The sequence below is a fragment of the Cnephaeus nilssonii genome (genome assembly GCF_951640355.1).
Source record: "Cnephaeus nilssonii genome assembly, chromosome: 15".
NCBI lineage: Eukaryota > Metazoa > Chordata > Mammalia > Chiroptera > Vespertilionidae > Cnephaeus > Cnephaeus nilssonii.
This window is the reverse complement of record NC_137086.1, coordinates 30,245,497-30,272,768: the sequence shown is the minus strand read 5'-3', so window position 1 is coordinate 30,272,768 and position 27,272 is coordinate 30,245,497. Positions and strand designations below refer to the sequence as shown.

Sequence of the window (27,272 nt, the reverse complement as noted above, 5' to 3'; positions counted from 1 at the left end):
CAACAATAAATAAAGGCCAATCCCCTTTACTTCATTGCTATCCTTTGTCAGAGACCAAAAGTTACAAATAACTTTTTTAATGTTGTTGGTGTATTTGGGCTAAAGTCATCTAAAAATGTGGGAGGGGAAGGAATGCCCAGAAAAGTTCTTCAAGCGCCCCACCCTCAGGTCCCAGTCACTAGTTGTGGGAGGTTTTAAGATGATAAAAAGAAAGCAAATTTCTTAGAAGGAGCTGATTTGAGTTGGAGTTAGTCAAAGCCCTTGAATGAAGGGACTTGTCACTCCCTTCCTCAGCATCTCACAACAGTACTACAGCTGCAAGAAGAACCTATACTGGCAGTTACAACAGGACATGGGAATAAAAACAACTTCAAACGCTGTCTGAGAAGATTCACTAAGAGAGAAATGCAACCAGACAGAATCCTGAATGCATTTCTGAGATAATCAAGTCTCGGGTGCGCCCAGCAGGTGTGTGCCCAGGCAGTATTTTTCTTACAGTAGGACCTTGAAGGAAAAGCTAAATGGTGACTTAGGGCCCCGTGTCCACATGACACAGAGCTATGGGGAGGGCGGGATGATGGCCTCTGAGTGATGTGCTCAGCAGACTGAAAGCAGCTATCTATGCAGGCGGCTGAGATGCTGCTGACTCAGAACACCCTCGAGAGAAGTGCGCGTGGCCTGACTGTTTACTAGTGGCGACTGAAATCGTTCATGAAGCGAAACTCAGGAAGGTCTTTCAAAGCTCTGGGTCGTGGATTTAATTATAGGGAAGGATCGTCTATAAAACTTGGCCGTAGTTTCCCACAGTCCTAAGAGCACTCTTTGTTTGTGGGCAAGGTTAAATCTCTGGCTGGATTTCCATCTCTCACCCCATCACAAGACCCAAAGGCTCCCTCATCACATGAGGCAGATGCTGGGTTAAACTCAGGTTCTTGGGAAAAGCACAGAACCACAGGTGCCTGGGGACTTCCAGCTTTTTCCCATGTGAGACGGGGCCTGGCTCTATGGAGCTGACGCTGGTCCTTGCTGTCCCAGGATTTCCCCATGGCTGGAATTCCCATCAGAGACAGGAAGCGGCAGAGCAGGCTGGGACAGCAGGCTCCGTCCCACCGTCCCACCAAGCCCCACCCACATCTGTTAAGAGCCAGTGTCTTTGTTCTAGAACTTTCTCATTTTAACAAACTCAGTGGTAACTGACAAGCTCTCTGGAATGTAAGCACGTGATAATGACGGTGCACTTGAGGAGTCCAGCTTCCTGGGAGCCTCAGAATGTTTCTGGGCAGGGGATCAGGCCCAAGGTGCAGATGCTGACTTAGCTTTTGCCCCTACAGCACCTGGAACTCAGCCTTTCAGATCTTGAGGCCTCTGGGGACATTAACGTAGAACCAGAATTCAGTTAATACCAGCCTGGGAGCTGACCAACGGCAAGCTCCCCTCCTCCTTTCTTATGCTTATGGATAGGAGAGGGTCCTCTTCCCATTTCTTTCTAAAACCAGAAATCCTAAGGAGGCCGTGGGACCCCAGGAGCCAGGCTCTCCGCCAAGGACAAAAGGGAGGTTAAGCCACACTGAGGCCTGATTGATGAATGTCTGCTCATATCCACCTGTTCCCAACAACCCCTCACAGCTACAGAATCGGGGAAGCTGCAAGGCAGTGCCTGAGCACACGTGTCCCCGAGGGCCAAGCCCGCCGGCAGGAAATCAGCCCTGTGTGCCTACCTCGGAGGAGCATGGGGTATGGCGGTCACAAAAATGAGAGGTTTAACATCAGGGAGAAGGGAAATTTTTTCTCCTCTAGGTTTTCTCTTGCTCAATCCCTGCTTCTCACACTCATTTAAGAGGGGTTTGGTGGAGGAAATTTTTCTTTTTTGTAGCTGTTTTAAAAGCAGTAGACACAAAATTACAATTAATCTGTTATACCCTATTCTATAGTGGCATCCTTAGAACAAACATGAAATCAGTGCAGGAGACTGGGAGGAGCTTTATGGGGAAAGAGTGATTCCCTTTCTCCTCCAAACCATAAAAAGTTAATCTGGCCCAGGGTTCCGGGTCCCGAGTCCCGAGAGACCCTCTTGGGTATGGTAAGCAGGGGACACCTCAGCAAGTTCCTCCTGCTCACTGTACTTGGAGGCCAGAGAAGCCTTGAGGAAGGGCTTGTTTCTCGATGAATCACTCTCACAATAAGCCCTTAAATGCAGCCCAATCTGGGACCAGAGAAGATCAGTTGGAACAGAGGATAGTGACTGGCCAGCCTGAACCTCCCCCTTGAGTAATAACAAAGGCAGGGTGAGAATTAGAGGTGAAGGTCAAACAGTCCTTTAAGCAGGAAGAAAAACCTTTTAGAACTGCAAACAAATAAATAAGCAAACAAATAGCTCTTTTAGAACTGCAAATAAATAGAATGGGCACCCAATCAACCAATCGTAGAGCTGCCTTCTCTCCCATCATGGAAAAGATCCCTTACGGCGTTGCGCAAGCCAATTTTCTAAGGAAGGCCTGATGAGGCTCCTTTGTGGCTCTGCCAGGTACTGGGGACCAGCAACACCCTCCTGAGAGGCTTCGAGGCGTCTGTGGGCCCAGATGATGTGGGTGTGGCTGGGGAAGGTCTAGGGTCCCATCAGGTGCCGTGCTTGCACCAAGGCTGGAAGGGCGTGGCTCATACCGGATGGCCACTCAGCGTTACTGCTCTCACAAGTCTCTGGGTAAGGATCCGTCTGGTGTCTCAGGCTTTCCTTTCTTTGGTGGACACTTGTGCACGTCTTACAATGAGAATCACCATCTCAGGCAGCCATTTGCTGCTCGCGGCTTTTCTGTGATAGGCAGACCAAATTCAGCTAGGTGCCCATGCCCCACCCGCTGGGAAATTTATACCTACAGCCCCCAGGACTTCTGGCCAGTGACTAAGGTGCCTGAGAGCCTCAGGGTGCAAGACCCCCTCTGAGAGCCCCCGAACACTGTACCTGTCATCAATAGAGTCCACCTTCTCCTGGATGCGGTCCGAGTTGATGTTCCCATCGCTAACCAGCCTCCGGCCAGTCTCCACAACAGCGTTGATCTTCTCCTCGTTGGCGTCCATGGTGGTCATGAAGTCCTCTTGTTTCTTAATAGCGGCTTCAGCTCCTTCCAAGGTGGTGGGCATTTCGGTATGGGCCAAAACATATTCCTTATTTACAAAGAGAAAGAAACAGTCACAGGAGAACGAGACGTCATGAACCGCGACTCACTTTCAGCATAACGGAGACACTCCTTCCTGGGTCCTACATTTCCCTGCACCACACCTCACCGTATCTGCTTCGTTACTCACTACACTGGGAAATAATCCAAAGAACCTGATAAAACAAAAGTTGTAAGGGGGGGGGGGGAGCTTGACAGGAAGAGGGGCTTGCGAAAGAGCTCCAACAAGAGTGGTAACAATATACCTGTCCCCCAAAGAACCAATTAATCCATGTCTGCCATATACATCTTACTCATCTCTGGGCCACACCTAATGAGGGACTCCGTAAGTGACTGAATTTCCCTAAATGGTTAAATGCTCTAAATTTTTCCGCAGAGTGAGGGAGGAAAGCAAGCAAAGCTTTGTGCATCAGCCACAGGGGTCCTCTCACGTAGCCACGAGGGCAACAGTGACACAGCTTCCAAACCCTGACTTCCACAACAGAGTAACAGCCCTGATGGTGCTGACCACCCTCGGCTGCTTTTCCTTCTCCAACCTCTGTGTTGTGTGTCATCGGGTGAAGGCCCTGTCTCATCTAAAACTAGGAAGACAGCCATTCATTAAAAAAAAAAAAAAAAAAAGGCTGACTGAACAACCGAATGTGATACTACGAGGACGTCCTGTGAACACAGGGGTCCTCAGTGGCAGCTGAAACCACCGCCCTGCGCGCAGGACGGCGACAGCTCCGTGGGGCTCCCCGTGCCTGTCCTCCGCACCGCGCCGGGCTCGCTGCCTTAGGAGCCGGGGGAAACGTCTCCACACCATCCTCCCCATCGCATACAGGGGTGTTTAAACCCATCTACAGGCAGCCAGGCCCGGTCGGGGAGGCGGCAAGGGAACGAGGCGCGTCACCTGGTTGTTGAGAAAGGCTTCGGCCTGCTTGGTGTCCCGGAGGAACTGCTGGTAGGCGTGGGACTGCGAGAGGAGACTCTGCCGGTTCTCCCACATCTTGTGGAGCTCGTTCCACCCGGTGTCCAAGGCCTGCAGCCGCTGCCGCAGGAACATGTACTGGGCGTCGGTCTGGCCCTGGGTGACCATCTCGCCCATGTCCCTCATCTTCTGGTAGTCCTCCTCGTAGTTGTCGATCTCGTTTTTGATGTTCTCGTGCTGCGTGAGAAGCTTCTCCGCCTCGGTCAGGGTGTTGGGCATGTCTTCCGAGGCGATGGCCGTCTGGGTCCGGGAGAGCCAGGACTGGAAGTCGTCCAGGTCCCGCAGGAACTGCTGCAGCTTGCTGGCCTCGCCCAGGGAGGCCTCGCGGTTCTTCAGGGTGGTCTTCATCTCCTCCCACACGTCGCTGATCTCGGCCAGCCGGGACAGGATGGCCTGCGCCTGGTCGGGGTGCTCCGACTCCAGCTTCTCCGCCTCCTTCTGCAGGTCGCTCAGCTTCGCCTCGATGGCCACCAGGTCCCGCTCCATGCCGGTCAGCTTGCGCTGCAGGGCCATGACGCCGGCCAGGTCGTTGCCCAGGTCCTGGGTGGACTCGATCACCTTGGTCTTTTCCCGAATCCAGGACTTGGTTTCGTTGCACTCGAGGTGGTAGTTCTGTATGCTCAGGGCGGACAGGAGGGCGTCCTTCTTCCTGTCGACCAGCTCTCTGAACTGGCTCCACCTGTGGGCGCGGGAGCAGAGGGAGCGGCGTGAGGACCACGCTGGCAGCACATGACTGAACGGCATTAACAGTGATGGTCACAGCTGCCCTTTCCCCTCCACCTCTGCTCTGACTGCATGCTTTTGGGAAAATCATCTCACTCAGCAGATGGACATCAAATGTTATCCAAATAGCTCAGAGATGCGATGTGAGCTGGAAAAAGCCTGGCAGGACGAGGGCTCGTGATAGAGCTCCAGCATGAGCCGTGACAACATACCTGTCCCCCAAAGAGTCAATTAACCCCTGTCTGCCATACACATCTCACTCATCTCTGAGCCACACCCAAGGAACGTTTTCCAAACCCAATACTTGACAGTGACCTTCAGACCTGAGGCCCATCCACCACCACAACCTATTCAAACGTGTTTACTCAACAGAAAGATTAGACCGACACAAAGGTCTACCTTGATGATCGGGGCTTTCATTGGCCAATTATGTCTCAAACACGCCTAAATCTTGTTCCAGAAACTGTTTTAAGAGGGACAGCACAGGAGCCTCCTTGAGGCCTCACCAAGGCCCTAACTTCTGATGTGGGGAGGGGCAGGCGCCAGGGTGCTCTGAATGACATCACCCAAAACACACGTCTTGCAAAATGAGGGTATGTCGAAAGGCAGGTGCCAACGCGGTGACATCAGCACCACAATGCCACTGACCCCAATACAGGAAGTTCCTCACAGCAAGGCTCACTCAGCAAGGGGCCGCAGCCTCCCTGCCCCGCACACCCGAGCCCCGCACCGCTGGCCTCACGCTCACCTCGTGTTCAGTTTGTCCTGCTGGGCTTTGATCTCCTTCTCACTCGGGTGGCCGCTGTGCATCAGCTGCCGTGCAATCTGGTTGACCACTGCGACCCGGGAAGCTTGGTTGTTCATTTCCGGCTCCAGGCTCTCGAACCTGAAAGGCAGTTCGAGAGGGTAGTCACTCCTTTGGTGACGACTGGTAGCGCGAGGCAGGCTGGCGCCCCAGCGCCCCACCCCTCACCTGTGCTGGATGACCTCCAGGTCCTCGAGCTTCTCTGGGATTTGCATGTTGTTGAGCCACTGCTCCTTCTCGTCGATCCAGAGCTCGCAGGCGTCGGCCTCGCTGAACATCTTGTACAGGGCCAGGGTGTCCTGCAGCGCCTGCTTCCTCAGCCGCGTCAGCTCCGCCACCTCCTTGTAGCGCTCCTCGATGCCGGACAGCCGGCCCCGGACCTCCGGGGACTCGGCGTGCTCCTGCGGGAGGGCACCGGCCTGCTCGTGCAGCGTGTCGATGGTGGGCCTGTAGTTGGCGATCTCCTCCGCCACGTCCTTGTGCTTCCGGACCAGGGACTGGGTGGAGTACTCGTCGTGGCCCACGTCGTTGCTGGAGACGATCTTGAGAATGTCCAGCATCCACGCGTCGATGTCGTCGGCGTCGGCCTGGAACTGGTGCAGCAGCGAGGCCTCCTCCAGGCGCTTCTTCCGGATGGCGGAGAGCTGCTCCAGGTGGGCCCACTGCTCCCGGATGTAGATGATCCTCTCCCGGATCTTCTCGGACCCGAAGTGCTCCTCGGCGATCATGTCTTCGCCTTCCTTGATGGCCTGCTCGAAGTGGCCGCTGCGGCCGCTCATCTCATCCTCGAAGGCCCGGTGCTTGCTGAGCAGGCGCATGACGCTGGTCAGGTCCTTCCCGTAGTCGTCGGAGGACAGGATCTTCTCCTTCTCCCGTATCCAGCCTTCCTCCTCGGCCATCTCCCAGAAGAACTTCCAGAGGCGACGGGACTCTTCCAGGCGGGCCCGGCGCTCCGCCGCCAGCTGGCAAAGCTCTTGGTAACAGAACTCCATGTGGGCCACTCGGTCTCGGATCACCTGGGGGTCGCAAGGCTTGTAGCCTGTTGAACGCCAAGGAAGGAATGGGTGTGCAACAGAGGTTAGCACAGGGTCCTGCTCGTTTGCAGGCAGTAAGCTACACCCCATGTCCTTGCTACTAGGTTAGCAGGGCTAATGCTATGAGGCCACAGAGCACCTTCTAAGGTCTTGACGGGAACTGGCAAGAGGGGCAATGGTGAATTAAGAGCACGCACACCAGGTTGCTGGTGCACAGCCATATCAAGTGTGGTCTGGCAAAGTCTCGCTGCCAAGCATCAAGCCATTCAAAACCAAGAGCACTTGAGTATTTAAGGAAAAGACATGCCCAACTGAGAAAAGCAAGACAGAGTTAAAGGGCTCAGATGGCTACCCCACGGACTCTCATGTATCCACCACAGTCCAAGCATGTCAAACTCGTGGCCTGAGGCCCGCCGTAACTTCCAAAGCCCCGTTGCCACACAGAATTTATCTGCTTCTACAAAGGTGGGACTCAGGTGACTAGGAGGTAACGTGTGGAATGGTCCATCCTCACCTTCCCCATCCGTTGCAAACTTCTGGGCGGAGGCATTGACACCTCTCACCCGCTCTGCCTGGATGCCGATGTCGGCTTCCACCAGGGCGTGCTTCTGTAACAGGTCTTCCACGCCGAGCAAGTGTTTGCCGTAGTCTTGAGATAATAATAGCACCTGCACACAAGAGGTAACAGACAGGACACCAGTGAATACAACCTTGACTTCAGCATCTTGCAATCTTCAAGCAAGCTGAGAGCCAGCTGCCAAGCCGCACCCTCCCCGGGGCCAGCTGTCCTCCCCATGTCCTTAGGGGAAGAAGATGATGAGCAACTAGAACACTCTTCCCACGGCCCTTCTCTGGCTCTGCAGAGTGGGCAGTTAGACAAGGGGCACAGCGCATGCTGGGGCTTAGGGGTGGGTCCCAGAAAAGAGAGGCCTCACGGGATCAGCTCCGGCCTCCTTGCAGCCGAGTTTTACCTTCATTTCGTCCATCCAGTCCATAATGTAGAGCATTTCCTGGAATATCTTCTGCAGCCCCAGGTTCATCTCAAGACGCTGCCTCCGGGCCCGGAGCAGTTCCAGCAGGTACTCCCAGAGCCGGATGACATTGTCTTTCCTCGCTGTGATGCGCTTGATGTCATGGTAGTTCTCCGCCTCCAGCTCCCTGGCCACGGCAACCACGGCCTGCACACGCTCCTCGTATGCGGCAATGTCTGTCTCAATGGCCTCATGCTTTTTCGTGGCGGCCTCAACTGCTGGAAGGTCAAATCCAAAGTTGTCCTACAGAGAAAGGGAATGAAAAAGCCCTCTGATTGGAACAAAGAAACAGAACAGGGGTGGAATCCTGAGCGCACGTTCGTCTTTGGTGGTCTTAAAGCTAAACACCACCCCTTGAGGTTCCCCCCACAACCCTGGGGCTGGTCTCTGCCTTCCCCAGGACGCTTAAAACTCCACGCTTGCTCTCAGACGCTCCCTCCCCAAAGCTAATCAGCACCATCTCAATTACAAAGGGGTCCAACTCGTTTCTAGCACCTGGCTTAACGTGCCTGGAGCAGGTGATCGCTTACGTGGAGGCAAGCAGAAAAGAAGGGCATTTGTATTATTTCATGACCCATCTGACTGCCTTGAAAGACGAGTTGGTCAAAGATCGAGGAAAAGAGGGAATTTTTTTAATTACATAAATGTGACCAGTTCACACACACTCACTGGCTCTAAACAAACTGCTTGAGCTGCTTCCAGCTCGGTAAAAAGTTGGATAAACAGAAGAGACAGTGTATTATAAAGTATAAACATCCCCTTCGCGGGAAGTGGGCAGAGACCTGCCAGCTACTTCAGATACGGGTGCTGACAAGCAGCCGCCCAGCGGCCCTGGGTACAGCCTACATTTCTAGAGGAGCCCCGGGCAGTTTCTCGAGTAATTCGGGAGCAGAACCTGAGACACCAGGCGCTGGTTTTCGCTCAGCCAGGTCTCCCTCATAGCTGCCTTGCGATCGAATCTGCGGGCGAGCTGTTCCAGTTTCTCCTGGCGGATGAGCTCGTTCCGCAGGGCCAGTTCTCTCTCGTGTTCCGCCTTTTCCAGTCTTTCCCAGGCCTACGGAAGTGAAAAAGAACGGTTTCCTGCCATGTCCAAGGCACTTTCCTTGGCTCCAGTCAGCAGCTAGCAGTATTTCTCCAAGAGACCCAAGGACGTAGAAGGGAAGTCCCGTTCCCATCCTCACTGCCTCTGGAGCCTTGAGAAAAAAAGCAGTTTCCTCTCAGTTTAGCCTCATGGGAACACTCTCCCTTATCTAAATCTACAGTCCTGTGTTGTTCTTGGAAAACAAAACACTGTAGATATGGAGCAAGTCAACTAACTAAATAATAAATCTTACTTTAACTGAGAGGAAACAAAGTACTTATTTTCAACAGCTCTGATCATATAAAAAAGATAAATGATTTTTCTCTGAAAGAAATCTTATTATGACTCTCTCATTCACCCCGTCCTGAGCCACTGTTTTTTATTCACACGTCTATGTATTTCCCTCCCAAAATCCTTACTGACTGTACACATTAAATTCATTTCTATGAGATACATCTTACTTCATGACATTTTTTAAAATTCCAATTAAAAGACTCTAAATGGGTACAACTGACCAAAGTTCTAGATTTTTCAAACTTGTACTTGGAAATATGCTTCCTGTGAAATTCTCTAATTGCAGACACAACAGGACATGATAATGGAAGTCATTTAATAGCTTCTCTGACAGAGGAGCCAGCCCCAACCTCCAGGGATTCCAGATACATGACATAAGGTTTTGTGTTCTCCATTCCCCAATTTAAAGATGTTTGAGTCAACTGCCTCTGACAGACGAGTAACAAGTTCAACAGGCAGAACCCAAGCCGGTTTGATAAAATCTAACACTCTCCCCAAACCTCCAACAGACCCGCCCGCGCAAGTATCCCCTGAGCCTCTGCGATACCCGAGCAACACCTGCCCCTAATTCCACAGGCAGAGACGGACCCTTTCAGCCAATCAAGACCGAGCAACAGAACCAGGAACAGAACCGGGACTCTACAGGACGGGCCCAAGCAGGACCAGAGGGAGGGGTTTACCTTGTTAATGTCAGAGATGAGCTTCCCCTCCCGGGGCATGTAGACCTTCTGATTGTTGGCCCTCATCTTGCTCTGAATCGTGAAAAGCAGCACTTCCAAGTTCCCCTTCTCCGTAAATCTAAGCACAGAAAACAACCACCGTAAACATTATTTATTATTATTTTGTTCAATCCAAGGGGAAATATTAATTTGCTTCTGGCGAAAGAACCATTTCACAGAGCCAGGCGATTTAAAAAGCCATTTATCTGTGGTCTGATTTATGTGAGACGCATGTTAGAGAAACCAGAGTGGGTTAGTTTTGGGGTATTTCAGACCTCAAAGTGTGCCCAACTGTGGAAATTTTTTGTGTGATTGGTTGTTTGTTGTTTCTGAGATTTATATTTAGGAGCATGCAATAGCATTCTTTTATTAATCACCTCATTCAAGGTTTAGACCAAGCATGTCAAATGTGCAGCCCGCCGGCCGAGAGTCTGACATGCTTGGTTTAGACCAGCAGTCGCCAACCGGCGGTCCATGGACCATTGGTGGTCTACGAGGTCTGAAAGGTTGCTGACCGCTGGTTTAGACCATAAGTCCTGGGCTTACTTCATTCGGAGTGCACAGCTGAATGCATTCAGCAACAATTAGTTCATATGACTACCGGTAAATGGGTTTTAGAGACCTCAGCAAGGAATCCACAACTGAGTGGAGTTTCAGAAAAAGGAGGAAAAACTTTCCAACTGTAAGTAAAGAGATAAGGTACCCAATCCTTATTTCTTAAAAAGATGTGGAAAATCAAATTTTGGGGGACAGTAAAATGATTGTCTGTCTCTCTCCAACACAACGTGAATATTTACACATTTTGCTACGGATCTATTAGTGGGCCTGATTATGGATTACTTCCTCACACCCAACTGGAATCATAGTACACAACATACACACAACTGCTACTTCTCTGAAATCCAAAAAATACGGAATTCTGAAATACATCAGGCACCAGAGTTTTGGATAAGAAACTGGAGACCTGCACAATTTCTTCAGAGTCTCAATCTATCCGTGGCACAATCTACTGGAAAGGGCTCACAGAGCAACACAGATCAGATGAAAGGAGTAGCATTCGCTAAGGGGAGAGGCGTTCACTCAGAGACGAGACCGTGCAAGTCAGAAAACGGGGGTCTGTGACTGCAGCGAGCTCTCCCCCACACTAATGGCAGTGCATCCCAATCTGCATCGTACTTGGGTGGTTTCTCCACAGTGCGGTACGTGTTGAATGCCTGAAGCTGTTGTTGAACCCCAACCAATGAATTGGCAAATTTGCGGTTGTTCAAAATAATGATGGTTTGTTCAATCCACTCCAGGAGGTCGGAGGCAAGCGATTCATACTTTTCAATCATTTTTTCTGTTTCAATAGCATTGTCAAGCACCTGTAAGGAGGAGTTAGAAAGATGGAAGACGGCGTTATCACGACAGGAGGAAAACGTGAGGGCACCCCTCTATGAGCACAGGCACACTCAGTCAGGGTCCTAGGCTACTCCGCTCTGAGCACTTGAACCTTGAGGAACTGTTTAATAGGCACTCAGACTGTGACCATTACTTGTGAGCAGTGACATCTTAACTCAAGTGGAATTGGCTCTGGCACTCCCAGCCCCCGGCACAGGGTTTAAGAGTCCGAATGACTCCTGCTGCCTGAGCTCCCAAATCTCTAGAGAAGCACAAAGGGCTCTATTGTGCGTGGCCCTGGCCCACGAACGTCCATGAACTTTCCATTCCTACTGCACTGAGAAGACAAGGTCATCTGGCCTGAGGTGTTCTGAAATACGTGGCAGGCAAACGAGAAATAAAAAGCGTAATACTGAGGCCTGTTCAATGGTGGGAAGGAGGACTTCAGGCCCATGACCTCAGCCGGCTCAAGCAGATTTTCAATGCCCAATTTTCTGGTAAGGTCAGGGGAGGTATGTTTCCGGGTCTGAGATGCCCCCTCACATCCTTTCCTAAATATTTTAGCCACCACTCCTCCCACCGTGGGATGCTGCCTACTCCCCTGCCATTCGGACAGCCTTCCCAAACTGCTCCTGGCTACGTTTATGCGTTCATGGGAGGGCAAGGAGCTCGGTGGCAGGCAGTCCATTAAGATGTGAACCTTAATTAGGTCTCACAACATATAAAACTGGTGTGAGCTCACCTTTCCAATTCGTTTTCCTTCAACAGCCAAGGCCTTCATCTTAGAGAAGTAGTGGTAATAGGTCACCACGTAAGTGATGATGGATTTCTCGTCAGGGTGGTCCACACTGATATCTGTAACCGAGGGGAAGAGTCCCTTCAGTACTGTGTTCACGGGGCTGCCACTCAAGCAGCAAGAACACCCTGGAGCAAGTGGTCAACACTGAGCAGGCCAGTGTCTTCGTTTTCTGTACCTGAGAGTTATAGTTATGCCTTCCATCCATTGACGGTGTATCAGGTTTCCACTATTGCTAAGCGCTATTCTAGACGTTTCTAAATCTAGAGACTAATTCTTCTCAGGCACTATATATCTACACCAAACTGGACTCTTCACCACACACCCCAGAATTCCCATTGTCCTTTCCTTTACTCTCAACTTTCCTTTGCCCGAAATGGCCTTCCACACTCCATCACCTTCTTCCTAGTCTTTCATGATCCAACTGAAAAGTTACCATTCCACCATAGCTAGTTCTAATCCCTACAGCCAGAATTACTGTCTCTCTCTTTTCTCCTAAGAACTTCGTTTATATGGTCACCCATAATACTTTCCGCCCGGCACTATAACTATTTATGCACGTTTTATGTGTCTTGTTAAGACTGAGTCCCTGAGGATAGGAACTCTGTCTTGTAAGGCCTGTGCTCATCATTCCACCTCCCAAACTGCTAGTGTGTTGCTTTGTTTGTGATCAACAAATATTGAGAGAGGGCCCTAGCCGGTTTGGCTCAGTGGATAGAGCATCGGCCTGCGGACTGAAGGGTCCCCGGTTCGATTCCGGTCAAGGGTACGTGCCCGGGTTGCGGGCTCGATCCCTAGTAGCGAGTATGCAGGAGGCAGCCAATCAATGATTCTCTCTCATCATTGATGTTTCTACTTCTCTCCCCCTCATCCTTCCTCTCCGAAATCAATAAAAATATATTTTAAACAATTGAGAGAGGGAGCAAAGGAGTAAAGATGGCAGTGAGTGAACAAGTCTTCCCGGTTTGGCATTACTGAGTGAAGTACTCAACTCGGATAGACCAAGAGGAGAACGCAGAGGATGTCTCTTAATGGATCAGGCTCTTTTTCAGTGTACATTCACACATGCGCCCTCACTTCTATCACTGGCAGCCCTGCGTGAGACAGGGTTGTTTCTCTTACTCAAGGATGAGAACACGAGGGTCCAGAGCTCGATTGAAAACTCCCTGCCCAGTGTCACCGAGGCAGCCAATGACACTGGGAGCCGGAAACACACCTACTGATCCCCCCACCAGGACCCCCTGTGACCAACTCCTGCGTCTGCTCAGTCCCATCAGTGTGTGCTCCAAGGAGAGCAAATTGGAGGAAAACAAGAGAAAAATGTCGGTCGTGTATGCAATTCAATAAACACAAAATATTGACATAACCGGGAAGGAGTGAGCAGACAGAACCTTTCCTTAAACTTACCTACATTTTAACCAAAGGCTCTCTTCTCCGGGTCTACTAATGAAAGTAAGGACAACTAACAATCAAGCTCAAACCCACAGGATAAGTGACCTCACATCCACTGCCATTTTCAGTCCCTTGTTTTGTAATCCGGGGATCACACTCCCCTTTTCATACTGGGTACTGATTAGAAAGATTAACTAATGAGCAAGTTATTAAAAAGATTTTGTCATAGTGGTTGCAAAAATAAAGGGTTCTTTATCAAAGAGCTAGATAGCTGAGGAAGAATGGCTTCCCATAGGAAGGTAGGGGTTAAGTATGAAGATTTATCACAGCCCAAGGAATGTTAGTTTTCTGTTTATATTGAGAAGTCATTTAACGGGCTAGCACGAAGATAATTTTATCTCAGCTTCCTGTAGTGAACATATCAGTGAATCTGATGCACTGGAAAAAAAGCAAGAAGCCAGCTTGGCAGCCTCATGACCTCAATGTGCCCTTGGGGAGTTAAACTTCCTGTTCTATATTTATAAGAACTTTAAACTTTCACTCACATACAGTTTCCTCTCGCTAATACTTGCTCACAGTGAGGAGGATCTGAAAAGCTTCAGCACTACAAAAAAAAAATCCTCTTATGTTTCTCAAAACTGAAAAAAAGTGCCCATGATAACTCATGCTAAAAACAAGCCTCGAATTAGGGTTTTGTTAAGCAAGGGGAACTACAAGCTGGGGAGCTGCCCCCACACAGGTGGACTCCACGTCACCTTTGGGTCTGTCTTTGGGGCTTGCTGCGGGGACTCACAGAGCAGAAGGATCAAGTCCACCCAGAGAATGTGATTCCGTGCCTCCCAGCAGCCACTGGGAGGGGACTGTTAGTGTTACGCCTTCTTCCACCCGCATGCTCCCCTTGCCTGATGCACCTTCCTCATTTACGCTTTTGCTCATCAGCAAACACTGCACAGCCTAACAAGGGCCCTGCCCTCAATCTCCACGCACTCCATCCCATGCTGCTTGCTGCCCTGGGGTGAAAGCCAGCTACCAACCAATATTCCCTGGAGCCTATGGCAGGTGCTGTTCCTGAGCACAGCTGCTGACCACTGCCTGCTGAATACCCTCTAAAAAGTTTGACCTGTTGGACCCCACCCACTTTTGCGCTGGTATTTCCTATTGTCACTCTAAATGCCATTCCCAGTGAACTGCTGGTCCCCAAAGCATGCCTTCCTCACCCCTTGCTCACGCAAGTCCCTCTGCCTGGCATGCCCTCTCCTTCAGAACATGTTTAAATCACACTCATTTTTCAAGGCCTTTTCAAGTGTAATCCTTTGCACAAATCCTCGAGTAATTCTCACAGCAAAATTGAGCTCCTCTCCCTTGGATAATTCTCAAAGCACATTGTACAAATAAAACAGATACAAGGCAGACCTTGTATTAACCCCTCAGTGCTAGAGACACTGAAGGTCCCACCTGTTATCCCGAGCCCTTACCTTCAGGATCCAGCAGTTTGGTGAGGCCAAGGTGCTGCTCTGCCAGGTTAAATGCATTCTGCAGGTTGTAGTGTGCGTTGGACTTCTTTAGCTTGTCAAAATCTATCAGGTCAGGCCTATGTGGAACGACAACGGAACACGACAAAAACCACGGCTTGCAAACACATTCTGTGGCCAGTTAGACATGGTTATTACTCCCAGAGTGTTCAAGTCACCACTCAGGGGAGTAAAACTCTAGGATATTATTCAACCATCAATGAATGAAACCTGATTTTTTAAAATAAAGTCTCCCAAGTTCATTAGGAGAACTGACGAGAGACAATGAGAGAACTCGTCTATTTGGTTTAGGAGACTTTACATATTCTCTCACATTTTCCTCACATGGAATGCAGGAATTTCCACTGTAATGCAACATCAAAGGCAATGGGTATGAGGATCCAACGTCCCCCAGATCTGCTATAGAAGAAGGTACACATTCCACCCCCGAAGTGTTTACCGGTGTTTGTGTATCAGTGCATTGAAGGCCATGCCGTCCCTCCAGCTGGTGGTGAAGTTGTGAATGTTGACGTTGGGGTACCTGGCAAAGAAAAAGCACAAGACAAAAACAACAGACTTATCATATATAGGTTTTCCTCCCTGAAAAACTTCATGTTTGAAATCTACCCCTACTCAATCAGCCATTCTACACCATCTTGATTATTTATAACTCCATATCTGTAGTTGATTAAAGGTTCATCTCTAACTTGATCCCCTTTATGGTGTCCACACTTATTGTTGATCATAGCCATTACAGATACATCTGTCCTCCAAGCAGTCCCGACAGTAATTCTCCACTTAACCTGGTACATAATCGGTTCTCAGCAAGTACCTAGGAGCCACGGCAGTTTCAGTGAGCAACAAAAAAGATGGGGTTCTCTAAAAAAATACTGACACCGAAATTTCAATGAAAGAATACACGGAAGGAAAACTGGGGCAATAATGTACAAAGAGTACTCCTATGGTTACTGCACAAAACTCCCCCGAAGCAGCAAAAATAAAAGGGAGGAGAAAACCCACAACTGGTGTTGTGGTTTTTTTTTGTTAAATATCATGATGTGATTCCTAAACATAGTTTCAGGGTTTTAAAATTCAAGATATACTGCCCTCTGGAGCTTCCTTAATAAAGAGATGGTGGCGATGAGAGGTCCAGAATATAAATCAGAACTCCTTCCACCATGCTGAGAGCCAGCTGAAAGGTCAGCCTATCAACCACTCGCCAGTTAACAAGACCTCTCAGTGGAGGCGGTGGGGGGGACACCTGTCAGCACCTTGGAAGTGACGACCGCATGGAACTCGGCCTGGGCCACGGGCCGGACTCTGGGCTCACACTCACCCAGCTGTCTTCATCTGGCACCACAGCAGCAACGCATCCTTGGCAGATTTCTTCTCCTTGTTGTCTTCCGTTTCCACACTGATATCCTGGATCTAAGATTTACAAGGAAACATCAGACGGACAGATGGGTCAGCTGCCCAACGACAGCCTCGAAGAGCTGGTCTGCATGTACATGAAGAGGAAACTGTGGATCAAAGCCCAGCCCTGCAGCCCACCTCCTCTGACAGCTGCTTTCTGAAGCCAGGGTTCACCTCCCAGAACACCAGCCAGACTAGATTGCCCACTTTGCACTGAGATAAGATGGAAGCAGAGGCAAGTTACTTGCATGACCTCCTATTAGGGGTCATGTCCACCTTCAAGCTAGCCCATCGTTCCAACCAGAAGCCAGCACAGTGATTCATATGGTACACCTTGAACCTCATCAGACCCCAGAAAACCATTATGTTCAGTGTTTCATAACCAAACATTTTTTCACACCAGGTGTGCCCTTCATGGATGAGGACGGTGTGTGCATCACTGGCTGAGGGCTGACCCAACCTCGCAGAGAGAGCACGCACTGAAATGCTGTGCTTCCACGTCTGTGTCCCCTCCAAATTCTTACGCTGAAATCCTAGCCCTCAAACGTGATAGTGTTTGTAGGTGGGACCTTTGGGGGTGATTAAGTTGTGAGAGGGACTGGGTAAGAGGCTGCAGAGATCCACGCCCCTTCCACCATGTCAGGACAAGACATGTGCGATCTGGGATAGGACCTCACCCGACGTACAGCCTCCAGAATGGAGAAGTAAATTCCTACTGTGTCTAAGCTACTCCGTCTGTGGTATTTTGTTATGTCAGCCCCGATGGTCTAAGACAGTCAGTGAATACATAATGTAAAGGCGACCCTGCTGTAGAGCCTAAGACCATCGGAAAACACAGATATTTACATTATGATTCATAACAGTAGCAAAATTACAGTTATGAAGTAGCAACGAAAATAGTTTTATGGTTGGGGGTCACCACAACATGAGGAACTGTATTAAAGGGTCGCGGCATTAGAAAGGTGGAGAACCACTGCTCAAGAAGCAGTCTATCCCCTCTGGAATGAAGACAGCTGCCTGTTCGGACTAGGCCCGTGGTCGGCAAACTGCGGCTCATGAGCCACATGCGGCTCTTTGGCCCCTTGAGTGTGGCTCTTCCACAAAATACCACGGCCTGGGCGAGTCTATTTTGAAGAAGTGGAGTTAGAAGAAGTTTAAGTTTAAAAAATTTGGCTCTCAAAAGAAATTTCAATCGTTGTACTGTTGATATTTGGCTCTGTTGACTAGGCCAGTGGTCGGCAAACTGCGGCTCGCAAGCCACATGCGGCTCTTTGGCCCCTTGAGTGTTCTAATGCCACTTCTTCAAAATAGACTCGCCCAGGCCGAAAACCAACTTCGCATGGGCCATGAAGTTTCAATCGCACTGTACGTGCGTGCCCACACGTGGTATTTTGTGGAAGAGCCACACTCAAGGGGCCAAGAGCCGCATATGGCTCGTGAGCCGCGGTTTGCCGACCATTGGACTAGGCAAACGCAAAGACTTTCATTCCAGTTTCCCACACCATCTTTTACTCTCTCTCTTTTTTTGTTCATCCTTACCTGAGGACATTTTTTCCATAGATTTTTAGAGAGAGTGGCAGGGAGGGAAGGGGAAGAGAGGGAGAGAATGAGATGGGGAGAGAGAAACACTGATGTGAGACACATCTCGGACTTGAGGATCAAACCTGCAACCCAGGTATGTGCCCTTGACAAGGAATAGAACCTGAGACCCGTGGAGCCAACACTCTAACCACTGAGCAACACTGGCCAGGGCCATCTTTTACTCTCTTCCTCATTCCCAAGCTCCTAAAGCCCTTTCTTTGCCTCTTATAACTTGTCATCATCAGTAGTTCCTGGATTACCTACTAAGTACAGACAGGGCAGGCCATACGCTGGGAGCCCGGGGGACAGGGACACACACACACACACACTCACACACACTCACACTCACACACACTCACAGGGAACATAAGACAAATCTGTATATTCAGGAGCTGGGAGAAGAGAGATCTTTGTAAACAGGCGGGGAAGCTTCAGAGGAGGCAGGACGTGAGCTGGCCCCTGGCTGATGCAGAATCAATACATACAGGGTGTGGCAAAAGTAGGTTTACTGTGTTCACATGGAAAGTGATAGAATAAATAATTAATAAATAAAATAAAATAAAATAAAAACTGTGTTGTGTGTGCTCACAACTCTAGACCTACTTCTGCCCCACCCTGTATTTGTGGAATGGGTGCTGATTTAATAAAGCTGGGTTTGTAAGACACCAAGGATGCAGCCCAAGCAGTGACATCTGCAGCCTCTATTTCCTGCCTCAAAGAAAAGAGAGAAAGTACCTATCAGCATTTACAAGTTCAAGTACAGAAAAGGGCCAGCTGTCAGGAAGCTAGTCAGTGACTCAACCCAATTCACGCTAACAATCCTGGAAAGGGCTGCGTTTGCCAGCTCACCAACATGGGCACTGCCCGGGCGTGGCAAGGCCGCCATCAGATGCCCTTCCAGGCTCTGACTACGACAGGAAGAAGCAACAGAAACACAACTATTTTACTCTGCAAAACTCAAGTCAGGCTCCAAGAGTGTCCAGCTGATTTCACCTGTTGGCCTAAAACCAAGAGCAGTATTTAGTGAGCTTAATGACATTCACTCCATTTTTAAATCATTCTGAAATTAAATGACAGAAGCCTACATAAGAGCTATTTAAAAATGAAATCGTTGGTGGTTGTAATTAACTCCATTAACGACTGATGCTGCCATCTTCCACAGGGGTTCCCTCCTTAGCCCTGCTTGCTTAGGAGCACTAGGGCTGGGGCAGGGGATCTGAATTAGTCAGAGGACTAGCCGGGGGGGGGCTGGGGAACCACCCTGAAGGGCGTTTCTTTGTCCGGCTCAGCCCCCACCCCCTCTGCCCACATACACACCAGACACTGTTAACTCAGCCCAATCCCAGGGGAAACAAGAAGGAAAAGGACTGGTTACAGGGTGGCCTCAGAGTTTTCCTAAGAAGACAAAGACAGCTACAATGTGATTTTTGTTTTTGCCTTTTAGTGAGATTTTCATTTATCAGAAATATCAATCAGACTTTATCAAAGGGGCGGAACAGGAAGGTGCAGAGAACACCTCGAGGAGGAGACAGGCCTGTCAGGATATCTGTTTGCAGAGTAACCTGACGCTATGGTAAGAAGTGTTTCCTGAAGAGCGGGAGCGGGAGCGTGAAGCATCTCCAGGAGGAAGGGCCAGCAATCGGCAGGAGGTGCCGCACAGCCGCACAGTCTGCACAGCCGCACAGTCTCCAGAGCCGCGGAGCTCTCCCCTAGGGGGCCACGCCTGCGCTGCAGCCCAGCCTGCCGGCCCTGTGATCCTGGGCGAGGCTCCGCCCTTTCCTCAGCAGGGAAGGAAATGGACCAGGTGACCTTAATGCCTCTGGCTCAGAGTATTTCTATATTTGAAGTCCTTCCCTGGACTACACAAACCCACAACATGCTTATAAACCCACACAAGCCTAAAGCTTTTTGCACATCCCCCTGAACACGGCTTCCTCACATCCAAAGGAGAATGGAGGTGAAAATGAAAGCCCACACACGTGCCATAATCCTAAACAGCTTCTCCTAAAAATATTCTACGATACTGTGGAAGGCAGTTAGACATGTGCAGAGCAAGGACGATGGGCCAGGAATAGAGGCCACTAGGGTAGAACACACCCCAGGTGTCTAGCAAAGGACAATTGTAGGGTGTGACTTCATCCCCAGGATGACTTTTCCTCCCTTAGCATATCGCTGGCCTTGCTGTCTGGGCCCCCTGACCTTTCCGCCCTAGAGATTAACATCTAGGCCTCAACTGTACTCCAGCTCTAGGCCCAGAAAAGCAGCAAAACCAGACAAGCAAAGGCCCTGGCTGACCTCAGGACCAGCTGTATTGAATAATGAACCCCTGTACCCTGGTGCCAACCAACCAATCATGGTTATCCCAACCCTGAAAGGACACACCTGAAAAGCTGCTGAATATTCTATTGAGATCTTCCACTGGGACACCCCCTAAAATCTCCACCTTTAAAATCTTTAGGACACTAAAGGACTCGAATGCATGCATATGAGCATAACCAATGGACACAGACAGTAGGGGGGTGAGGGCATGTGCTGGGGAGAGGGAATGGCTGGGGAGAGGTCAATGGGGGGAAAAGGAGACATATGTAATACTTTGAACAATGAAGAATTTCAATTAAAAACAAAACAAAACAAAAAACCTTTAGGACAGAGGACCCAGCATCTCTCCCTCCCCAGAGGAGGCCAGAGCCTCTCCCTTCCTCCTCTCCCTCCCCCAGGCACGTTACCATTGCTTTCCTCACTCCCAAGCTCCAAACGTCCTTCCTTTGCCTCAGTAACTTGTTCCCTAAGCCCATTTCTGCTACAAATCACTTCTTCTATCTCTGGGATTTTCCAAATAAATGTTCTCTGATAGTTTGAGTCTTGGCTCTGAATTCTTTCCTAGCCAGAACCCAAGTACCAAGGTTGCTGAACCCAGGTCCGGTCTGACCCTCGTCTACCACCTGCTCTCACAGCCCCCAACAACACTTGTCTGATTATCTGGTGACGTTCAGGCAGCCTAGTGCTAGTAACTGAGCATCAACTGCATCTTACACCTTTGCTCCTGAAAGCTGAGCAGCAGACACCAGACGTTTAGAGTAGGTGCCGGTGAAGTGGTGGGCGGGGATGCGGCTCTGAACCCACTTATCTGAGGGGAGAACCAAGACTTTCAGGGCCCAGCAAAACTGAGGGAGGTGTGGGAGCTGTGCCCACAGGGCAGCTGGATGTGACACACAGCCCCGCACACCTGACCCTGAGCTGCCATTTCAACCTGGTCTTCCTGGCCCCTCTGGAACGGGAGGCCAGCTTCGCAAGATGCTTGCACCCGAGAGGAAGGCAGAACCCCTCCGCCAAGCCTCTTACCTGGAAGCGCAGGATGATGGTCCAGATGAGGCCCAGGGTCAGCCGGTGGTTCCCATCCACGATGTCGTGGGACCCCATGTTCTCAAGGTGGACTCTCTGCTCCTTCAGGAACTGGAGGGCCTTGTCCACGTTCTCCAGACAGTGGATGCGCATTCGCCCCTTGGTGGGTTTAGGCTAGAAATGGGTGAGCAGAAGGTGGAAAATCACCCAACGGGTACAGGCAGGCCCGGATCTCCTGCCCATTCATGCCGCACGCTCCTACCCAAACCAAAGCATTAATAGCCAAGTGTGCTTGTTCAGTCCTAGGACAGTATTTAGCTAAAAGCCTCTAAAGAGAAAAGTTTACTTAAGGGATGGTAACCGATCACTCTTTGGAAGTTTGTTTAATCCTGGAAGCGACACAATTTACAAATGCCTGAAGAAACTGGAAGTTTAGAGAAAAACGGATCCCGTTTTCATCAACTTTCAGAGGTTCTGCTGCCATCCACACAGCCTTCTGCAGATGTGTTTAAATCTGAGGATTTAATGGCTGCTTTACCCTAACATTAGGCTTGCCACCTGCTGGTTTGGGTCATTCCTAAGGATGGCTCACAGGAGAATCAGGTGGTTTTGTGAAGGTGATGGGGAGGGGATTGAGTTAAAGGGTGTGACTTACTGAAAAGAAAGGATAAAGGGGAAAAAATGTGAGAGTAGTGTAATGATGTGAATACCCCAAATGTCTCTTCCTTTTTACCCAGTTACTGGTATATCAAAATCCAAAAGGTCCTCCGAAGGTAAACATTTTAAATAAAGCAACACACACACACCCACACACACACACCCACAGTGTCTCTATAACCCTGCCTGTGTTGAGAGCATGCTCATGCCCTCCCCCCCACCCCTCACCCCCCCCTTTCCTTCTAGCAGAAGCTGCACCTCAGGCTGCTCTCACCATTTCACAGACTCCGACAGGCTGTGCACACCTCGCTAGCTAGAAGGATGCACTCGGCCTGGCTGCCGTGGGGCTGCCCTCCACGGCCACCTCACCATACCCCTCACACCTTTCAGGGCTCAAGGCAAGGCACAGCTCCCCTTCTCGAAGACATTCCCGTTCTCACAGGCCTCCCTTTTCTCCCCACTCTGTACAGTTCTGCCACAGAGCGCAGAAACAAATCAGCGTCTACATCTTATATTTTCGCTGTTGTTTCACACATCGCTCTTATTACTTCCAACTAGACTACTGGCTTCACGAGAGCAGGAATAATGCTTAACCATTCTGCTATAGTCCCAGCGGCTTCTGGTTTGGTTCCGAGCGCGCGGCCACGCGCAGTGGACTGAGCTCAGTGTGTGCCTCCGGGGCCGGCCCCGCGGGGAGTGGCGGCCAGGTGTGCAACAGCCGGCACCCCAGCAAGGCAGCAGCCACTCGGACAGGAATGCCTTGCCTGTCTCCCGCTTGCCCTCTGAGGCGGAGATCCTCAGTGATTTGTCAGACGGAAAATGTCTGAAGGGAAGATGACTTGGCTAACAAGTGGCCATTTTAAGTAGCCAGTCTCAGATTATCTTTTTTTTTTCCCCTTGACTTTCTATTCTCTTACAAAAAGCTAGTGTGCAAAGAACACGCTCTGACCCCGAGGAAAGAAAATCACAAGCAGAGGCCCTGCCACAAAGGCAGATTCTGTTTTCAAGTAAAAGCCATGGGAGGAGACATGTCTCTCAAAGTGAAGCTTTCTTACACTATTCTGATAGCTTCCCGTACACTCCCCGCCCCCCAAGGCATTTTCTCTCAGCAACTTCACAAGGAATTTATCTCAGGAATGTGGGAAATGCTGGGAGATGTTACTTAAGTTAGGTCAAGTGATAACATGACATCGAAACAGAAAGCAGGTAGACTCAATCTCTAATTTTGGGACTGGCTCTGCAGATGCGGTTTGAGGCCGACACTGGCACACTCTCCCTCGAAGGTATACCCAACAGCCGCCTCAAGCCAGCCACATCGCGGGGACCCCTGTGAAGCTGACGGGCCACCCAGAGGAGGAGCTCAGGGTGCTGGGCCAGGATTCCAAAGCTCGTTCTCTTCATGCCACACCAAGAACCACGTGAAAGAAAACAGACTCGGTTTCTATCTGGCGGATAGTTTAAATCCTTTGTTAAGGAGCTATTTTTATATCCCTAGATTTCCATCTTCTCAAAAGGAACAGGAGATAACAATGGAGAAAGCTCAACACAATGGAAAGGGGGGGGTGCATCTCTCCATAACAAACACTTTCCTAAAACCTTGGCCCGAAATTGGCTAATTCTGCCATGAAAAGGGGCATTCCCTGCCTTGCCCCCATTAATTATTGTCGCATTCCCAGTGTGACACGGGTTCGTTCCCACAGCAACACGTGCATTTCTGTCCTGTGTGCCATTTCCGAGGGGGCAGTTTGAAATGTCACTAACGTGGAGACAAAGATCAATACCAACACCAGACTCGTACGTGACTCAGAAGCAGGGGGCTCTGCAGGCAGGGAGGCAGTTCCTCCGAGGAAATGCCTATTTTTACTGTTTCTCCCTTAAATAGTTTTAACCAGTTCCCCACGCCATGGCCAGTGTTCCTGTGTTTTGCAGGCGCTTTTCCTGTTTTCCCTCCCCAAGGTCCCTCTGGTCCCACATCTGGATCAGCCACAGCTCCATCCCAGGCTTTGCTCCAGACCCATCTCCTTTCTGACTTCAAAAAGGAGTGGAAATTACAGGGCTAGACAACCACCTCTAGCAACTGACAACATAATGCTAACTGCTTATTGGAGCAGCGAGGCCCCTGACGTGGAGTGGCCTTGGTCAAACTCGTCCAGGGGGCCTAGTGCGGTAGGAAGAAACGAGGGAGCCGGGTGAGAGCTGGGGGCTCTTCCCCAGCTGCCCACACAGCCTTGAGTTGGGTCAGTGCTATCCTGTGGGTGTCGGGATTTGCAGAACTATGACAGAGTCACAATGGCAGTTTTTATCAGAACCTAGAAGAGGTGGAAAAGAGAGAAATAAATGTTTCCTGCAGCTGATCTGGCCTCCTTGAAGAGAAGAGGAAGACAGAGGGAGGCTCCTGGAAGGGTGTTTCGGGAGGCCACCAGGAACTGGGCCACACTGTTCCACCCTGGTAACCCCCACTCTCGCGGGGTTTTCCCATGAGTGTCCAAAGCCACCTTGAAGCCACGGAGCAACAGCTCTCCAAGGGTTGCAGGGTGGACGGAACACCAGCCCTGGGCATTGGGAGTGGCCGGCCCATCTACCACACACCAGTTGAATGGCCCTGCATGCTGCTTACTCGTCAGTTTCAGTACCTATGCAATGAAGGGATCTAACTTAGTGGCCTTTTAAAGTGGCTTCCAGCTATAAAATACAATTTGTGTGTTGGAGGATGTAAGACTTACTAGCATGCAAGGTGAATTCTAAAGTGCCTGCTGATCTTATTGTTCAGTAATAGTAAAGAAGACAGAGAGAAAAGGCACTAACTGGTCTCAGTACACCAGTGCGCCGAACACTTGCTTATGCTCTTGTCTTTTAATCACAAACTGATTTTCCACACACACACACTCTTCTCCTTAATACAGAGGGTAGTGTGGGAAGCACTAATTTCCAACATCTCCTCTAATACGTTATACAGCCAAACTCATTTCACATGAAGTCCCCATACATATCCAACTTTGAGCTTTGAGCAGAGTATAAGCGATTCTTGCCCAGTTAAAACTAATGCACTGTGTTCTATTAATTCCTGCCTGTCTCCTCACTGGTTGGGGCCCACTCCCAAGAGCACCTTCTCCTTTCTCAGGGCTCACTGGGAAAGGAGGGGACGAACAGACAGTAGAGTGGGCTGACGTCCAAGTCCTATTACTTACTAGCAATACTGGCTTTGGGCAAGACCCTAGCCACTCTGCCTGTTTTTATTCTATAATACATAAATTGTCTACTTCATTAAACTAGGAGAACCAAATGAGATAATTTGTGACAGTAAACACTAAAAGCGAAACATACTAAAGTCACCATCATTGCTGCTTCCAAAAACGAACTCCAATTTAGCTGGGCTGCTTTCCCTGCACGGTTCCTCCCTGACGCCGTTCCCCAAATGTTCTCTTCACTCTGCCCCTCAGCTGACACTCGACCCCTGTATGCTCTCTCTATCCGCACCTGAACCTCAGCTGGAACCCACCCACTTGCTTACTTGGGGTTCCCTGACGCCCCATCCAGAAGGCCTGTTTTCCCTTCCGCACTCCAGGGCTTTGGGGCCATTCATTTGGTACGTTACAATATGGTACACATTACTATTAATTCGCTCTTGGCATTTGTGCAATCAGACGTAAGTTTAATGGGGGCATTCTCCAGTGGCTGGTTATTTAGGACAAAAACAAATTCTCACACACAAATGATATTACAGACAACAGGTAGGTTCTGTGGCCAGTCCACAAATCCTGTTTCAACAACAGTACAGACCAGTATGGTTCTCTTAGCAAAGGCTTTATGTAAAACTCAGAGCAGCACACAGTGGGATTTAAGGTTTCACAGATCTCACAGTAAATCTACCTTTTCCAACTAGCTCAGCCTGTTTTGGAATTAATGGCGGCAAAACAAAAACATAAACCCACACACACGAAAAAAAAACAAATTCCCTCCCCTTCTCTTCTTTGAAACTGATTAACGGAGTGAGAAGACAGAATGTCAGGAAAACAACAGGCAAGCAGAACCCAGTGATATCTGCAATTGGAAATGGCGAGGGCTGGCGGGAAGGCAGAGGTCAGAAAAACCTCGTCCTCTTTCGGACAGGCGAGGGCTCAGCCCGGCAGGGGCAAGGCAGGAACCTGGCCTTCTTGTTGAGAGCCATTCCTCACTGCTGCGGCCTCAGAGGGAAGGGGCAGGCACAGGCAAGCCTCGACCTGGGTTATGGCCTGTGGGCTCCACTCCGTAACCAAAGGCCAGGCCTGACGCTTTACACCAGAGGCCCTACTCCCTCCAAATGTCAGTGCTGCCCTGAGACAAACCCTCGCCCCCCAGTCCCGCTCTACTCTGGCCCTGGGATCTACGACAAAGTGACCGGCACGGTTCTGTGCTCGCCATTTTCACCTGCTCAGTTGATGCTGAAGTCAAGGATGGGTCTATATTTTGTAGGGAATTTTAAAGCGAAACCTTTATGGAGAGTTATAATGTATAGCAATTTCAGAGTGAGATACTGAAAGGAATATTCTTGGTCATCAATCCCAATTAGCAGTAGCTTCCTGGCTCAGCCTCGGTTCCCTCAATGCTCCGTAAGCTGACCCGCCTGAGGCAGAGAAAGGGACACTTCCGACATGGAGCCTGCCCAAGCCGGGACCAGAGATGGGGTCTCTGCCCTCTGACGTTCCCCAGTACATCAGGATCAAGTGCCCCGATAGCCCACCTAAAACCTGTTCAAATTTAATTCAAATTTTATTGAGCCAAAATGCAGGCTAAGGCTAGGATGAAACTGTCTGGGACATTAAACCAATGTTTCTTTGAATTTCATGCAGCAAAAATCAGACACACATTTCCTCCTCTATACAGAAGGATGAACTGGCTCCAAGAATTTATTAATAAAGTAAATTTAAATACTCTGGGCCCTCACACATTTATCTACTACCTACTGCCAAGCTGGTGGTTAAAGGCTGTGGCCAAAGTGCTGACTGACACAGGGCTCCAGATGGGAGTGCACATGTTTATGTTACCCGGGGTGCGGATCAGTGGTGCAGAGAGCCCGGCGCTGGCTGGCTGTTATCTGATGATCCACGCTTAGCTGTGGACATTAATTTACCTGGGCCAGGAAGCTCTAACCACCTCATTAGTTATGGAATCGAAATATGCAAGGATCCTTTGGGGCAAGCCCTCCCAGAGGTCCTGGCCTGCAGGGAGGGTCTCTAACCTGAGTTTCTGGCAGCCGCTGCAGCCAACAGCAGAGTGGTTTGTGTCCCATGAACCAAAATCAACCACGGGGCCAAACAGGCTGAAAAATGAACAAGAGCTTTAGCTCACGCTATCTACAGGACCCTTATTTTTGGAATAAGAAGATTAATC

The 27,272-nt window shown here is 49.9% G+C and overlaps 1 protein-coding gene across 3 annotated transcripts in view; it reads right to left on the bottom strand.

The window, feature by feature from the left end:
• Window positions 1-27,272, bottom strand: part of SPTBN1 (spectrin beta, non-erythrocytic 1) — a 183,788-nt gene that overhangs the window by 31,198 nt on the left and 125,318 nt on the right. For all 3 annotated transcript variants that reach the window (XM_079792286.1, XM_079792287.1, XM_079792288.1), the window contains 14 exons: window positions 21,246-21,419; window positions 16,246-16,337; window positions 15,370-15,450; window positions 14,874-14,989; window positions 11,953-12,065; window positions 11,007-11,194; window positions 9,792-9,909; window positions 8,632-8,790; window positions 7,677-7,979; window positions 7,220-7,373; window positions 5,840-6,710; window positions 5,615-5,752; window positions 4,066-4,822; window positions 2,960-3,162 (listed from right to left, as the gene is read on the bottom strand). In XM_079792286.1, coding sequence (XP_079648412.1) covers window positions 2,960-3,162; window positions 4,066-4,822; window positions 5,615-5,752; window positions 5,840-6,710; window positions 7,220-7,373; window positions 7,677-7,979; window positions 8,632-8,790; window positions 9,792-9,909; window positions 11,007-11,194; window positions 11,953-12,065; window positions 14,874-14,989; window positions 15,370-15,450; window positions 16,246-16,337; window positions 21,246-21,419 — 3,467 coding nt within the window. The remainder of the gene's footprint in view (window positions 1-2,959; window positions 3,163-4,065; window positions 4,823-5,614; window positions 5,753-5,839; window positions 6,711-7,219; window positions 7,374-7,676; window positions 7,980-8,631; window positions 8,791-9,791; window positions 9,910-11,006; window positions 11,195-11,952; window positions 12,066-14,873; window positions 14,990-15,369; window positions 15,451-16,245; window positions 16,338-21,245; window positions 21,420-27,272) is intronic.